General features: G+C 42.2%; 1 protein-coding gene across 2 annotated transcripts in view; it reads left to right on the top strand.

Annotated features, from left to right (window-relative positions):
• Positions 1-13,757, top strand: part of LOC111872470 (putative leucine-rich repeat-containing protein DDB_G0290503) — a 76,488-nt gene that overhangs the window by 4,511 nt on the left and 58,220 nt on the right. The window contains exon 1 of one of the 2 annotated variants that reach the window (XM_023866426.2): positions 2,829-3,996. The exons of the other annotated variant lie outside the window; for it this stretch is intronic. Coding sequence (XP_023722194.1) covers positions 3,917-3,996 — 80 coding nt within the window. The 5' untranslated portion in view covers positions 2,829-3,916. Of the gene's footprint in view, positions 1-2,828; positions 3,997-13,757 lie in introns of those variants that run through there. 2 annotated transcript variants of the gene reach the window in all.

Raw genomic sequence — 13,757 nt, 5'->3', positions numbered from 1 at the left:
GTANAAAAACGGTAACTACTCCGTAACCGTCCAAAATCTGACACATGTTTATATGAACTTTTTTGATCACAAAGACATAGGAAATCACCTGCAGTTATGCCCTAAAGTCATGAAACACCCTGTCTAGAGAGGTCGTGTGAAACGCGCCCTTCAATGCTCCTTTGTTATTACTACAGAATGGTAAAGGTAAAGGTAGTTTTCCCAGTACTCAACGAATTAAGCACTACGCCATGAAGGCGTATGGGGGAGTGGATGTATAGATCCACATTTTCTTGACCTTGGCACTATATGGAGGTGAGTGGTCAGTTTCATGCCTCTGTCACTTTCCCCCGGGAAAAGGGTCCCCAGTACACATTGAATAGGAGGTTGGGTGGACCCCAGAGCCAGTCTTGACGATTTGGAGAAGAGAAAATTCTTGACCCTACCGGGACTCGAACTCCAACCCCTCAGCCATCCAGCTCGTAGCCAGTCGCTATACCGACTAGGGCAAATAGGAATTTTCAGAAACATCATTTATAAAATACTACTAAAGCTGAATCAGTAGTCTGAGTTGTAGATGTTTTTAAGAGGGCCTGCAACTCTGAAATTCTATGTCTCCAGTCGTTGCTAGGTAACGGCCGCAACATACACGCACGAAACAATAGAAGAGCTATGTTTTGTATGTGGTCCGTGCCGAGATGTTATAACTGGGAGATTTGTAGCTTAGAATTCTGTACGGGGATCTGTGAAGAGAGGATTTGAGCCACACAATATATGAAAATGTAATTTTGGCGGGAAATTCTTACGAAGCGACCACAAGAAGGTTTAAGAAGCAGCTGGGAGGATAACATTAAGATTAAAACATAGGCTACGAGGTAATTCAACTACGCATTTAATTACCGACTCTCGCCCCAACCTCTGATTCAGCAATGCCTGCTGATACCTATTCACGAAATCTGGCATGTGACGGAACCTGTACGAAGTCGGCCGAGATAGTACATGATATACGAATACATAATGAGAATACTCCCTTTTCCGCACTCCTACGGCAACTTCTTCGACACTCTTGTATGGCTGTACAGTCTAAACACTCTGTTGCAGGCGTTTGTCAGTCACCTTTCTTCTTTTGCTTATTTTCAGCGAATGAGTGCTATGATTCGGTTTATTACAGATCTGAGAACACTCCTGAGTTGGGATTCTTTGTAAAATAACACTGCACAGAGGGCGATGCGTTTTTGGCGTATGGTTCGATATAAAATTATATTGTTCTTATTGTATGTTCAGTCTTTTGACGTTCAAAATACACGTGTAAGTTAAACGTTTAATGTTACCGGAACACTTTTGCTGGAACTGTAAATACGGTTGACGTAAACAACGCTCAGTTTTAGTGAACTGAAGTATTCATGGGCTTTCATATAATGTATTTGCTATTTTTGTGTAAGTATCTGCATAGGCGAACTCAAAATACAGAATGGGTACTGTGTACAGGGTATAAACTAGAGTTTTTCTTTTTTCAACAGTGTTCACAGTTATATAATTGGACATAGCTGTAGAGCTTCCCCCACATTTCAATGATGATCGTGACACTTCGAGTCAAGATGAAGGAATTATGTTTAGTGTTAAAAGGTATTTTCCGATGCAGTGCACCGGAGATATGTTCCGGAACCTGTTTAATTTTATAAATAAAACGTTAATCTGCTTTTGCTTATATAATTCTTGTAACTATATCCTTAAGAACATTTGTATTTGACATTTCACATCCACGCTTGAAGCCATTTGGCGTTTTCGAATTCAGAATTTGGAATCAATGAAGTGTCTTGCCATATGGACAAGGTTAGATTCATCGAACAGCACACACAAACGCGGATGTAAGCCCACATCGTGCTCGGAGCAGGGTTCGAATTCGCGGTCCCAGTTATGGGCCAGTATTGTGAAATCTTGTAAGATCGACTCTGGTTTTGAGCCGCGCCGTTGAAGCCCCTTCCAAGGTTTTGCAAGCATTGCAGCTACCACTTATTGAATTTTGTAACACGCTCATGTTACATTCGGACTAGAGGCATGTCCAAAGGTTTTTAGAAGTACATTTTACCTTCCGTTCAGAACTGAAAGTTATCTTTAAAAGAGCTGCGCAATGAAAAGTAAGACAGTGTGAAATTTTACTTAAAACAGTTTCAGGCCTTTATGAAAATTCATGATCCGTGTTATCAAATTTGAAAAAAAGAAAATGTAAAGGCAAAGTTGTCCCTTTGCTCAATTAGTTAAGCGCTATGACATTAAGACATTAGAGAGTGGAGGTATAGCTCCCCCATTCTTGACCTCGGCACTAGATGCAGTTTAGAGAGAATAATTTCTGTGATGCTTTGTAGTCCTACATTTTCCTAAAAGCCTGACAAGTAGGGTGGTGTTAATACATTGCTGATTATTCATTTCTGGCTCCCTTAAAGGGCCCGAATTTCGAAGACGGTTTAGTCTAAGTTTTCGGTAACTTCGACTCAGGATTCTGAGATACAGCACGGGACTTAAACCAAGTGTAAAGCTATGCAATGAAACACAACCGCTTGCTTACACAGTAACATACATCTGGAACGGTCGCTGTCCGCGCATTAGGTTTGCTGTAGGAGTCTATCTTCCCCGCTTTTGTCATATCTTGCACATGGATTTGTCACTGTGAATGTCATCTTGTTACAGTACAAGCCTGTTTCATATTTATTTACCGCCCCGCTTTTAAACTGGAGCTTATCTTAATACATTCGGGCGGGGGGACGGTTTCTATCTCTGTCCTTCAATCGATCCCACGGAAATATGTCTCGCTTCTCCCCTCGCTGAGACGCGCAGATGCAAACTTGTGGCAGTACAGATGCGTAGTTGAGGATGAGTGGTCGCTAGGCAACGCAGCATCCTGAACGAAAGAGGAAGATGGTGTACGGGTTTTGCTTCTCCCGATGCTGGCCCTTGATGAATTAGGTCATCGCTTTCAGTTGCATACTCCCTGATTTATTTGGAATGGTGGTTGCCGTGTCAGTGAGTGTGGCGGGGTTTCTTGGTGGAATTTCACTTCATTGTCGTTATATGTGCGAAAAATATTGGTCAGTTTTATTCGCAAAAGAAAATTAACGTCCTTTAGGTAAAAATGGCAGCTTGTTTTATGAGTGATGTGAAGAATGCTGCCACGATTCCTGTGGACACAGAACCGGAAATGGGCAGAGATGAGTTCGTATACATCGGAACAGCGAAGGTTTAGCAATGTCCCCGCAACAAAAAGATATCGACGGAGGAGAATCTCGTGTGTCGTGTCCCCCACAGTTTTGTCCTCGTTTGATACTTCCTTCATACCTCACCTTCGTCATCTTGGGCCTCGAAGGACATCACTCAGCGCCCTTGACTGTCCAGGATTCAAAATGCAGAAGAGAAAGAAAAAACATCGCTATTTTACTGGAAGAACCTCTATAAGGAATTTGAAGAAAAAGGAATAATGTAACTTCAGTGAAACAGGAGAGTGTTTGGCACAAAATGTACATTATCTGTACCGTGTGTAACTGTTGGACTTTAAAATGACTGACTTTGTATCATAACGGACTTATCAAAATTTCATAAATGACATAATTGATCGCAACCTTTTGTCGTGTTGACTGTGATTTTGCAAGTACCCTATGTCCATGACTTATTCCATCCTTGTTGAAGTGTAAACAGTGCCTCTTTTATCTTCTGTGTTTGATTTTCCCACTGAAAAATATTCTCTACAGAAGCTATAAAATAACGGTTTATTAATTTTTGTAATGACTTTTGTTCGTGTTTCGTCTCATCGGTACGGTAATTGGTTATGATGTGTGTGTGTTGTCCACCATCGTGACAGTTCGAACATTACAAAAACGAGAAATTGAACCGGTAGAAGTTTTTTCTTGTGTACAATCAACGAACCGCTCTGAATCAACTCATCATGTCAGTATTTAGATTTGGAACTGTAAGAAGCCCTCCTAGGCGGCCAACAGTACAAGGGTCAGAGCAAAGTCCTTTTTGGTAAGTTGATAACTTTACCAGTTTCCACCCACTTCTGATGTTCTCTCCGTAGCCTATTACTGTGAAGCTGTATGCAGACTATTAAGAAAGAGGTTATGTTTTGTTTCTCATTTATCATACGCCTTTACGAGTATATACATTCGTAGAATTAAACTAATAATTACAAGTTTCTTTGCTGGTGTAGTATTGTACTGACCACCTTCTCGTATCGACACTGGATACTTCTACAGAACTATTACGCTTATTTTGGACTCTATCCATCGTCTGGTATATAGAAGACAAAAACAACAACGTTTCGGAGACTGGATCTATCTCCGGCCTCAGGTGGATAGAGTAGGATAAACCTACTCAGTTGGGTCCGTTAGAAACTGGATACCTTGTTTGTGAAGTTAACGATACGTCAGCCAATTGGCAGTGCATTCCAGGTCTTCCCAAAACAAAAACTTGTCATGGCCGCAGTTATGGTTCAGTTTTAAATAGCATTTCGATGTGGACGTTTAGTCATCGGACTTTCAAAACAATCTGTAATGATACCATATTCACTGAGGAGGAAAATGAAGGTAACTGAACACTGAAGAAGAGATTCCAAGACTTTCTCAGCGCCTTAAATCATGTTGCATACAGGCATATTCTGTATTATTCATGGCAGTAACGGTAACTGCATTTGGCAATTGCTGTTTAGGTATAAAATAATTTATATTATATGATAATATTGTACTTTGTTCCGTGTTTCATCCCAGTATACTCGTATACATTAACAAATTATGACAGTTGCCGATTTTTTTTTATTATTATTATTTTTATGAAGCATCTTCGATCACTAATTATATCACTTTCTGATAGTTACAACGCAGTGCTGTCCTTACAGTTGGCAATATCGGAACCGTGCTACATACAAGATGCTTTTTAAAAAAAGGTAACGCTCTCCCTATAACAGGCCGTTGTGGCTCTTGGGGTTGTGAGACGTCGAAGACTCCCACGTTTTCTAGACGTTGGGCTCACAGATGGCGGTGAGTTTGTCAACTTTACGCGCCTGTCGCCCTTTACCCCCAGGAAGAATCCTGGTACGNCAAATTGTCACTTCCCTTCTACAGACTAAAATCATGTATGGATTTCTTTCTGTCCCATGTGGGTTAGATGCCTCACCCATCTAGTCTCAGTAAAGCAGATATCCCCCGTACGCTGTTATGAATCATCCTCAACGTATGCATTTCCTCTTGGGCAATAGGCAGTGTAATTCGGAGTCTACATGTGGATCGCCTGCGTATAACGTTAGACATCTAGTACAACCGTAAAGTTTACATGTTAACCAGACATCATACCACGTACCTTTATAAGTGCAAAGTGAAATATTCATCTCTTTTACGGTCTTTCTTTCTCATACGACGCTGTAAACTTAAGGTTCAATCGGAATACGTTTGCTTAGCACGGTATTTGGTAATGACAGTAACATATTTTATTTTTAAACAATGATTCAGTTGTATTCATTTTACTGAGAATTAGAACGTTTAAGCAAATTTAACTTCACGCATGAGGACGATGAAATTCTTTATTAAAAGTACATTAATGTTATATTTCAGTACAGCGTCTTTTGGCAGACGTAAATAGGCTAATTTTGGAAGCGAGTGGACAAGAATTATCAACACCTCTTAAATAGACGCCTTGCTAGCCGTATGCGCCAAGGGCAGGGTGCCAATATTGGCATCATCTTCGGTGGCCCTGTCTCAAAACTGAAATGGCGTGATAACATACTGCTTTGCCAGTACGTGACGGCCATTTTGTACGCATTTGTTTACTTAATTAGCGGAGTCCATGGAGAGGAGTTGTTCAGCCAGCCAAGAAATTCCCCTCCATCTTTGGAACCGTATTCATAAGAACCCGACACTGATTCCTGTTATGTCAGAAGAATCCAATCCACACTCCTACTTTTTTTTTCTGTGGCGCTACAGCCCCAATTTGGGCCTAGGCCTACCTCCATGAAACTCTCCTTTTCACTTCGGTTTACTAGATCTTTCACATGCGGTAGGACTCCTTGGGCGAGTGATCAGCTCGTCGCAAGGCCTCTGCCTGTAGACAAACACAAAAAAACGCACACAACATTCATGCCCTGAGTGGGATTCGAACCCACGATCCCGGCTTCCTAGCGAGTGAAGACAGTGCATGCCTTAGACCGCTCGGCTACCGTGACCGGCACACTCCTACTTTATTCATCTAATATTTGTTCCAACATCTTCACAGTTACGCCCATATCTTCTAAACAGTCTCTTATTTTCACCTTCTCAAAAATTCGGTAGACATGCTAATTTCTAGTCTGTTCCATGTTTGTTACATGTCCAGCCCATCTCTTCTTGATTTCACCTCTTTAATACCATTTAGCGAAGAGAAAAATTATTGATCTCCTCATTATGCATCTTTTAGAGGTTTATTTGTAACTGAATTTTATTTCTGTGAAATTATGATATTGTGTCCACGAGATTTGCTGCATACCCGCGAGTCGGAAGTGTCACACTTGAATCCGTTTTGCTGCCGGCCGGGCCTTTAACATTTTTCCAAATAAATGCCAATCTCATCCTTTTGCGACTGTGTGATACTTTTGTGGCAAGAGTAAAATTGCTTTGAAATGTCATGACATTTATTTGGCATGCCCCGGAGTATAGTGACTTCTCCAGTAAAATTGACGCCCTGGTTGTCTTTCCTTGCATTCAGTACAAATTTCGTTCAGAAAGACCCAAGTTGCACAAAAATAAGTAATAACGTTTGACAGTAGTAGCAATAGCAGTCCAAGTTCAAGTAATATTCTGATTAGTACAATGCAATCCATCAGTTTTATTGTTTACATTTGAGGTGTTAGATTACTGACAGTTGAAGTCCGTGTTATGACCATGATGATGGTTGTGCTCACCCTCTTCTTGCACCTTCGTTTTTTTCGTGTTTCTGAAAACGGCAGGTACTTGAAATCCGTTATAGGCTGCAGGGAAGAGTAGGGTAAAATGGTGAAGTGGATAACTTTATAAATTAACGTTGTATCGAATGGTGGTAACGCGAGATACAAGTTTTGAGTTACAGGATGAAATGTGTGGCAGCACTTGGAAGCTGTTGGCGCCACTTTGCTTTATTCGAAGGCCACAACCAAAACAATTTCGACACAGTTTTTGCCTCGTTTTTAAGAACTGCTTGTAATTTGTTAAAAAATTACCCTGGTGTTGTGTGAGTACTTAGACCCTGTGCTTTATTTCAGCCGGTTCGCACCCCTGCAAACAATTGGTTTATTTCTGCAAACTCGTCAGAGGTGTAATGTCTCACATCTGTTGGAGCGTAGTATTTTTCAACATTGAGGCTACAACCGATCATGACAGTGCAGGCAGACATTTTGTGTGGGGGGGGGGGAGGCGCCCCATAGACCGACATTATAATGCGTCCTTACTAAACCGTCACACTAAAACTCTTCCTGGTTTCAAACATTAACCCTTTTGTATTATATAGTGCCAAACAGAATTACTCAGGCTTGACATTGTAGTTTTCTGTCGAGTACTTCAGGGTGAATATTTGGACCGAAGAGGGATGAAGTGACAGGAGGTTGGAGAAAACTGCATAATGAGGAGCTTCATAACTTGTACTCTTTTCCAAGTATAATTAGAATGATCAAGTCAAGAAGGATGACGGGCAGGGCATGTAGCACGAATGAGGGGGAAGAGGAATTCATATAGGATATTAGTGTAAAAGCCAGAAGGAAAGAGGCCACTGGGAAGACCAAGGCGTAGGTGGGTGGACAATATTAAAATGAAACTTAGAGAGAGGGTATGGTATGGATTGGATTGATCTGGCTCAGGGCTCTTATGAACACGGTAATGAACCTTCGGGTTCCATAAAACGCTGGGAAATTCTTGAGTAGCTGCACATTTGTCTTCTCCTCAAGAAGGGCTCAGATCCATAAGTAAGTAAGTAAGTAAATTCATGGACAGACATAATTATCTCCACATTTCGCATGCTTAGGATGCGTATGCATGCAGTGAAACCCTGTCCTTAATTTGATGCCACTTACAAGATATATTACACTTCTCTTGGCTTGTACATTGTTCTAGACTAACCTCGACCTAAAAATAATTTTGCCACGAATAACTGGAGTACGGTGGTACAGAGACGCACGGATGCTGTGCAACCTTGATTGGTAATCTTTGTCACTTGAGATAAACCATTGACACCACAGTTCAGTTCGCCTTCGTGCTTTTATTGTAAGAAGGAACTTCTTCCCCTTCTTGTCTATTAAATCCCCTCTTTCCAGATTGCAGACGTCTTCGTCGTAAAAACAGAAGAGGGTTGAAGTCTGAACAAGATGCTTGGGCCGGCTCACCCAACATCCCTTGCGCGTGTATGTGATAGAACCAGTGTTTACGACTTTTTGCTTGTGCATCTTTCACTAGCCACAATCATGACGTGAACGTCCTCTTTAAGTCCAAAAAGATGGAGAAGGAATTTCAGTGTTTTGTAAAGCTTTCTTTTTTTTGGCACGAAGTAGCCATTTTACTTGCCTCGTCTGTTCGATTCTTTTAGTTGAGTTTTGATTAGTTCCACTCTTTTGCTACCCTGTAATTGATAAATTGGTGCAGATCTGGGAACTGGTTCTTTTGAAGGAGTACTTCCATCATCACACGCAGTTGTTTTTCTATATACATTTCATGCAGTTGAGAAAGTGTCATTAAATTAATTAATATATCAGTCACTGGAAATGTTGAAAATAACATTTTCCAACTACAAACTTTGCTGTTTTTTGCTATGTGTTGCCGTACTTCGGATTACAACGGATTATATGGTTGTAGATCATTTGTGATTTGTCGTTTCTCTCCCTAGCTTTGTTAACATTTCAGTTAAGATTTTAGGAACTGAATTCTGGCTCACTTTAAAATTTCTGGATTTATATTCCTGTTGGTAAAGTAAATTAATGGCATGTACTGTCTTCGTTAGCTTGGAAACCGGGATCGTGGGTTCGAATCCCACTCAGGGCATGGATGTTTAGTTTATGAGTGTGCATTCTTCTGTGTTAGTGTACAGGTAGAGGCCTTGCGACGAGCTGATCACCCGCCCAAGGAGTCCTACCGAAGGTGTAAGATCTAGAAAAACCTAAGTGAACCGAGAAGTAGGCCTAGGCCCACTGGGACTGTAGTGCCAAGGAAAAGAAGAGGAAATCTATCAAGAGCGGCTGAACTTGGTTATGTTTCATACTAAGAGCGCTTTTATTTTCATCAGCTGAAGCAAGCATGCACTGCGAGCGTGAAGGGACAAGAAAGGTTGGGTTCTAACGCCATCACTAACAAGGAATTGAGCGTGGGGCGTGCCCTGAGGATGACTGTCGCGTAGTTTGTCTGCATTTTGATCACCATCTGTTTTTGTGTATGAACTGTAATACAGTAATGCGTAAGGCCAGAGGTACTGTAACAGCAGTTGAATTTGGGATTTCGTGATTATTTCAGTTTTCAGCATGCAATTCTGATGCTGCAATGAATGTTGTTAAATACAATTTCTGATAACCCAAATAACAGATAAATACAAGGGTAAAATTGGCCCTTTGCTTAATTTAGCATCTAACTATGAAGACGTGTGGGGGGATGGCGGTGTAGCTCTAATTGTAGGTAAGATGTCAACTTCACGCTACGACTGCTTTATCCCCGAGGAAGAGACCCCGGAACCCACCGGATGCGAGAATGTTTGGGCCCTAGAGTCGGTCTGAACGCTGCGGAAAAGAGAAAGATCTCTGTCCCTTGCGGGAATCGAACTCCTGTTTATCGGTCGTTATGGCCATAGTCTAGTCAGTATGATGACTGTGCTGAAGGACTGCGTTTTTGTGCAGCCGGCATCACACGTTAATTGGCGTGTGCTGGATTGTATTAGGCTTACGTAGTTCAGCGCTTAGGGTTCATTGTACCGTCGCATTAAGTGTTTTGTCGGGCAAATATTTTGTTTGTGAAATACGAGAAGGAAAATTAAATTTGCTGAGTTTCCAGTAGGATTCTTGGAAGGAAGCTATGTTCGGACAATACAGTTGTGGCTGGTGATGTAGTATGGGTCATCTAATACAACCCAGAAACAGAATGCTGTATCTAGTCTCCAGTGGCGAAGTCCAGAGTCTGCGCACAGATATTCTCTAAGTGCAGGAATCGGCGCGTTTGTTCATAAAGATCAGGTCATTAGCCAAACAACTAGGTTTTGCATCCCAACAAAGCTCTTACTAACACATCGCTTTCGATAGAACGATTTTTATCCAGGAAACGTATATCAGACGGGCAAACTTAGTCCTTATGCGCCCTGTAAATTCAGCTGCATTCAGAACGGTGAACGCCGAACCCGAAATGAAGTTCGGTATTTCTTTAGAGATGATGATGATGATAATAACTATACAGTATAATTCCGTGCTTTGTAATTGATTTCTGAAAGTTGGCGGTACTCCCGAAACGTCATTTCAGGAATATAACTTTACCGTCTAGAAAACCGAAATTAACGGTCGTGGGGATTCGTTGCGCTGACCACGCGACACCCTCTGTCCGCTAAAGTTGGCACTAACTTCGCCTACAAGCTGCAGTCGCTCTGTCGGTAGAGTTCTCTTGCGGACTAAAATCACTGTTTTTAACTGTACTATCGGTCTGTATTCGTGTGGGTGGATCTTGCTCTTTCACGCCAAGGGAAGACTATGTATGTCTGTAAGGGGTGGGCCATAACATCCGGCCCTCGCACTGCGACCTTCAATGGTCTATCAAGGGAAGAGCATAGATTGAGGATATTTGAGAACTGACCTGAGGAAGAAACAACAGAAGAACTGAGAAAACATCATACTGAAGCGCTTCGTAATATGTACTCTTCACTAAATATTATTAGGACAATCAAATTAGAGGATTAGATATGTGGGGTATGTACACGTGAGACAGGCGACTTGCATAGCCTACGACGTTTTATTCGGGAGAGAAGTGACATCTTGGAAATATGGTCATGGATGGGGGGATGCTGTTGAAATGGATCTTAAAGGAATAAGGTGCATCTGAAGACAGTCTTCTGGGATGTGGCGCCGTGTAGATATTGTGTTAACCGACGTTTCGGAGGAACGTATAGCCTCCATCTTGAGGGTAAAAAAACGAAAATCCGTGAGCAAGTGCTAAAAATCGCAGGTTTTCTTCTTTTTCCTTCTACCCTGAAGATGGATGCAATACGTTCCTCCGAAACGTCGGTTAACACAATATCTACACGGCGCCACATCCCAGAAGACTGCGTTCTTCATAGTCACCGCCGTGATAGCCTCAAATCTTACAGGGTCCATCTGGTTTATACTAGGATCCATAGGCTGATTGTGAACGCTGCTATGAACATTCGAGTTTCGTAATACCCGAGGAACTTCTCGACCAGTTTAGTGACTATAAGCTTGTCAGAAACACTGTTCCATGCTATTATTTCATAATGATTATCATAATTGCCTTATGTCGAAGTTTATTTCGGCAAGGTATGTGAATGAACGGGAAATTGTAACAGCTACGCTCTGCTATCCTCTACGAACTACTAGAGCTGTGATGGACCTTCGTGACGCACATTTTAACGTATCTTCTTTGTCGTTTATTCACATATGTTAGGGCGAATTGCCTGCAGCTGTCATGCATGTGTATTACATAAAAACTGGTAGGGTCTGCCATGCTGGTGCAGTAGCATGAAGACGGGCTTCTCCCTTATGTTTACTGACTTCAGGGATCCAAGTATGGCTTGTGTTGTTGTTCCCCTCAACTCTGTGCGGTTTATGAGATAATCCTTCAAGAAGGCGGTGTAACGAGCCAGGAGGTTTTGTTTTGTATCACATTCTTTCAAATTTTAAGTTTCTTTCCTGTTTATATCGTACATGATAAATGTTCTGTAAACCCTGAAGCTATGACACGTAACATAGGAAGAAACGCTTGAAATGTGTTGTAGTTCCATTAATTGTGTGACATGTTCGTAAGGAACGCCTGCAGTTAAAGCAACGTATAAATTGTGTGTTTGTTGATTAGTACTCTAACATAAATATTAAACCTTCTGTCGTTTATGGTTAAACATCTCACGTTTCCCCGGGTCGTCAAGGTTGTTGTTATGTCGTGTTTCTGTTTTCGAGGGTGATTTTCCTTAAGACCTAGCGCACACATGCAATTTTTAGTTGGCCGATTGTTGTGCACGTCGCCGAGAAACATTGCGTTTAATGGGAGTGCGCGCACATCACGATAGTTGTTCCAACAGTCGGTGAGCAGTTGGGTTCTACCTCAACTGCTCGCCGACCCAACTGTTGGTGATAACGCCGGTGTACATGAGCTGTTATGGGAGTGCGCGCACATGCAACTTGAAATCGTGCACGATTTGACCCTCAATCAACAAGTTGTGTTTCCAATGGGGCATGCGGTAGCGTACTTGGTTGAGGCACTATGCTACAAGTCGGAAGGTCGCGGGATCGAATCCCGATGAGGTCATTGATTTTTTTTTTTTTCCAATTTACCCAATCCTTCCAGCCGCACTGTGGCTCTGTGGTCGACTCAGCCTCTAACAGAAATGAGCACCAGGAATATTCTTAGAATATTCTTGGGGGTAAAGGGCGGCCGGCGCGTAGGGCTGACAACCTTACCGCCATCTGTGAGCCGATTGTCTAGAAAATGTGGGAAGCTCAACATCTCACAACCCTATGGGCCTTCACGGCCTGTTACAGGAATACCTTTACCGTTTTACTTTTTCTGTGTTTGCAATAATAATTCTAGAAATATTAAAATCCAATCTCCATCTTGTATTCTTGTATAAGATATGAGGTTTCAGAAGAAGCAACAATTCATCAAAACTATCAACACTCATTCTGCAATAATCGAAAAATGTTGATGGGTATTGTCTCAGTTCATGGTAAAATGTGTAAAATTTTCCTTTTAACAGACGTTCGCTATAAATGGGACGAACCCAATATTCCCGCTCCCTCGTGCACACACTGCTGCTGTACCGTATACATCCATGCCGCGACTGACCGACTGCTCATTGGCGTAGGTGTGGACAACTCGACATTGTATGTGTGCGCACGTCCCTCGACAGTCGTTGGGCCTCCACGGTCGTGCACAACTATCGGCCAACTGAAAATTGCATGTCTGCGCTCGGCCTAAATAGTTGAAAAACTACTTGACACATTTTCACGAGACATGATTAAGTTCATTAAAGTGGCCAAGTCCTCCGTAGTTTTAAGTCGTGCCTACTGAAGGCTATTCTTGATTGAGAAATGTTGACTTGTTCACCAGTAGTATAACATACTCATTCGTTTTTCCTTGGCACTACAGCCCCAGTGGGCCTAGGCCTACCTCCATGAACTCCGTTCACTTCGGTTTTATAGATCTTACACATTCGGTAGGACTCCTTGGGCGGGTGATCAGCTCGTCGCAAGGCCTCTACCTGTAGACAAACACAGAAAAACGCACACAAACATCCATGCCCTGAGTGGGATTCGAACCCACGATCCCGGCTTCCGAGCGAGCGAAGACAGTGCATGCCTTAGACCGCTCGGCTACTGTGACCGGCTACTCATTCGTTAGGTGCGTATATTTTTCATTGGAAAATATTGTACATTGGTAAGCTTGTATAGTTTTTATTGCTAGCAGTTATAAATATGTTACTGATTATTATTATTATTATTATTAGGCCGCGCCATAGCTCAAGCGGTTAGTCGCTGGCTCTCCACCGCGGCGGCCCGGGTTTGGTCAAGTGGGATTTGTGGTGGACAAAGTGGCGCTGGG

The sequence above is a fragment of the Cryptotermes secundus genome, unplaced genomic scaffold (genome assembly GCF_002891405.2).
Source record: "Cryptotermes secundus unplaced genomic scaffold, Csec_1.0 scaffold962, whole genome shotgun sequence".
Classification (NCBI taxonomy): domain Eukaryota; kingdom Metazoa; phylum Arthropoda; class Insecta; order Blattodea; family Kalotermitidae; genus Cryptotermes; species Cryptotermes secundus.
The sequence above is the reverse complement of the archived record's forward strand: the minus strand, read 5'-3'. Positions and strand labels throughout refer to the sequence as shown.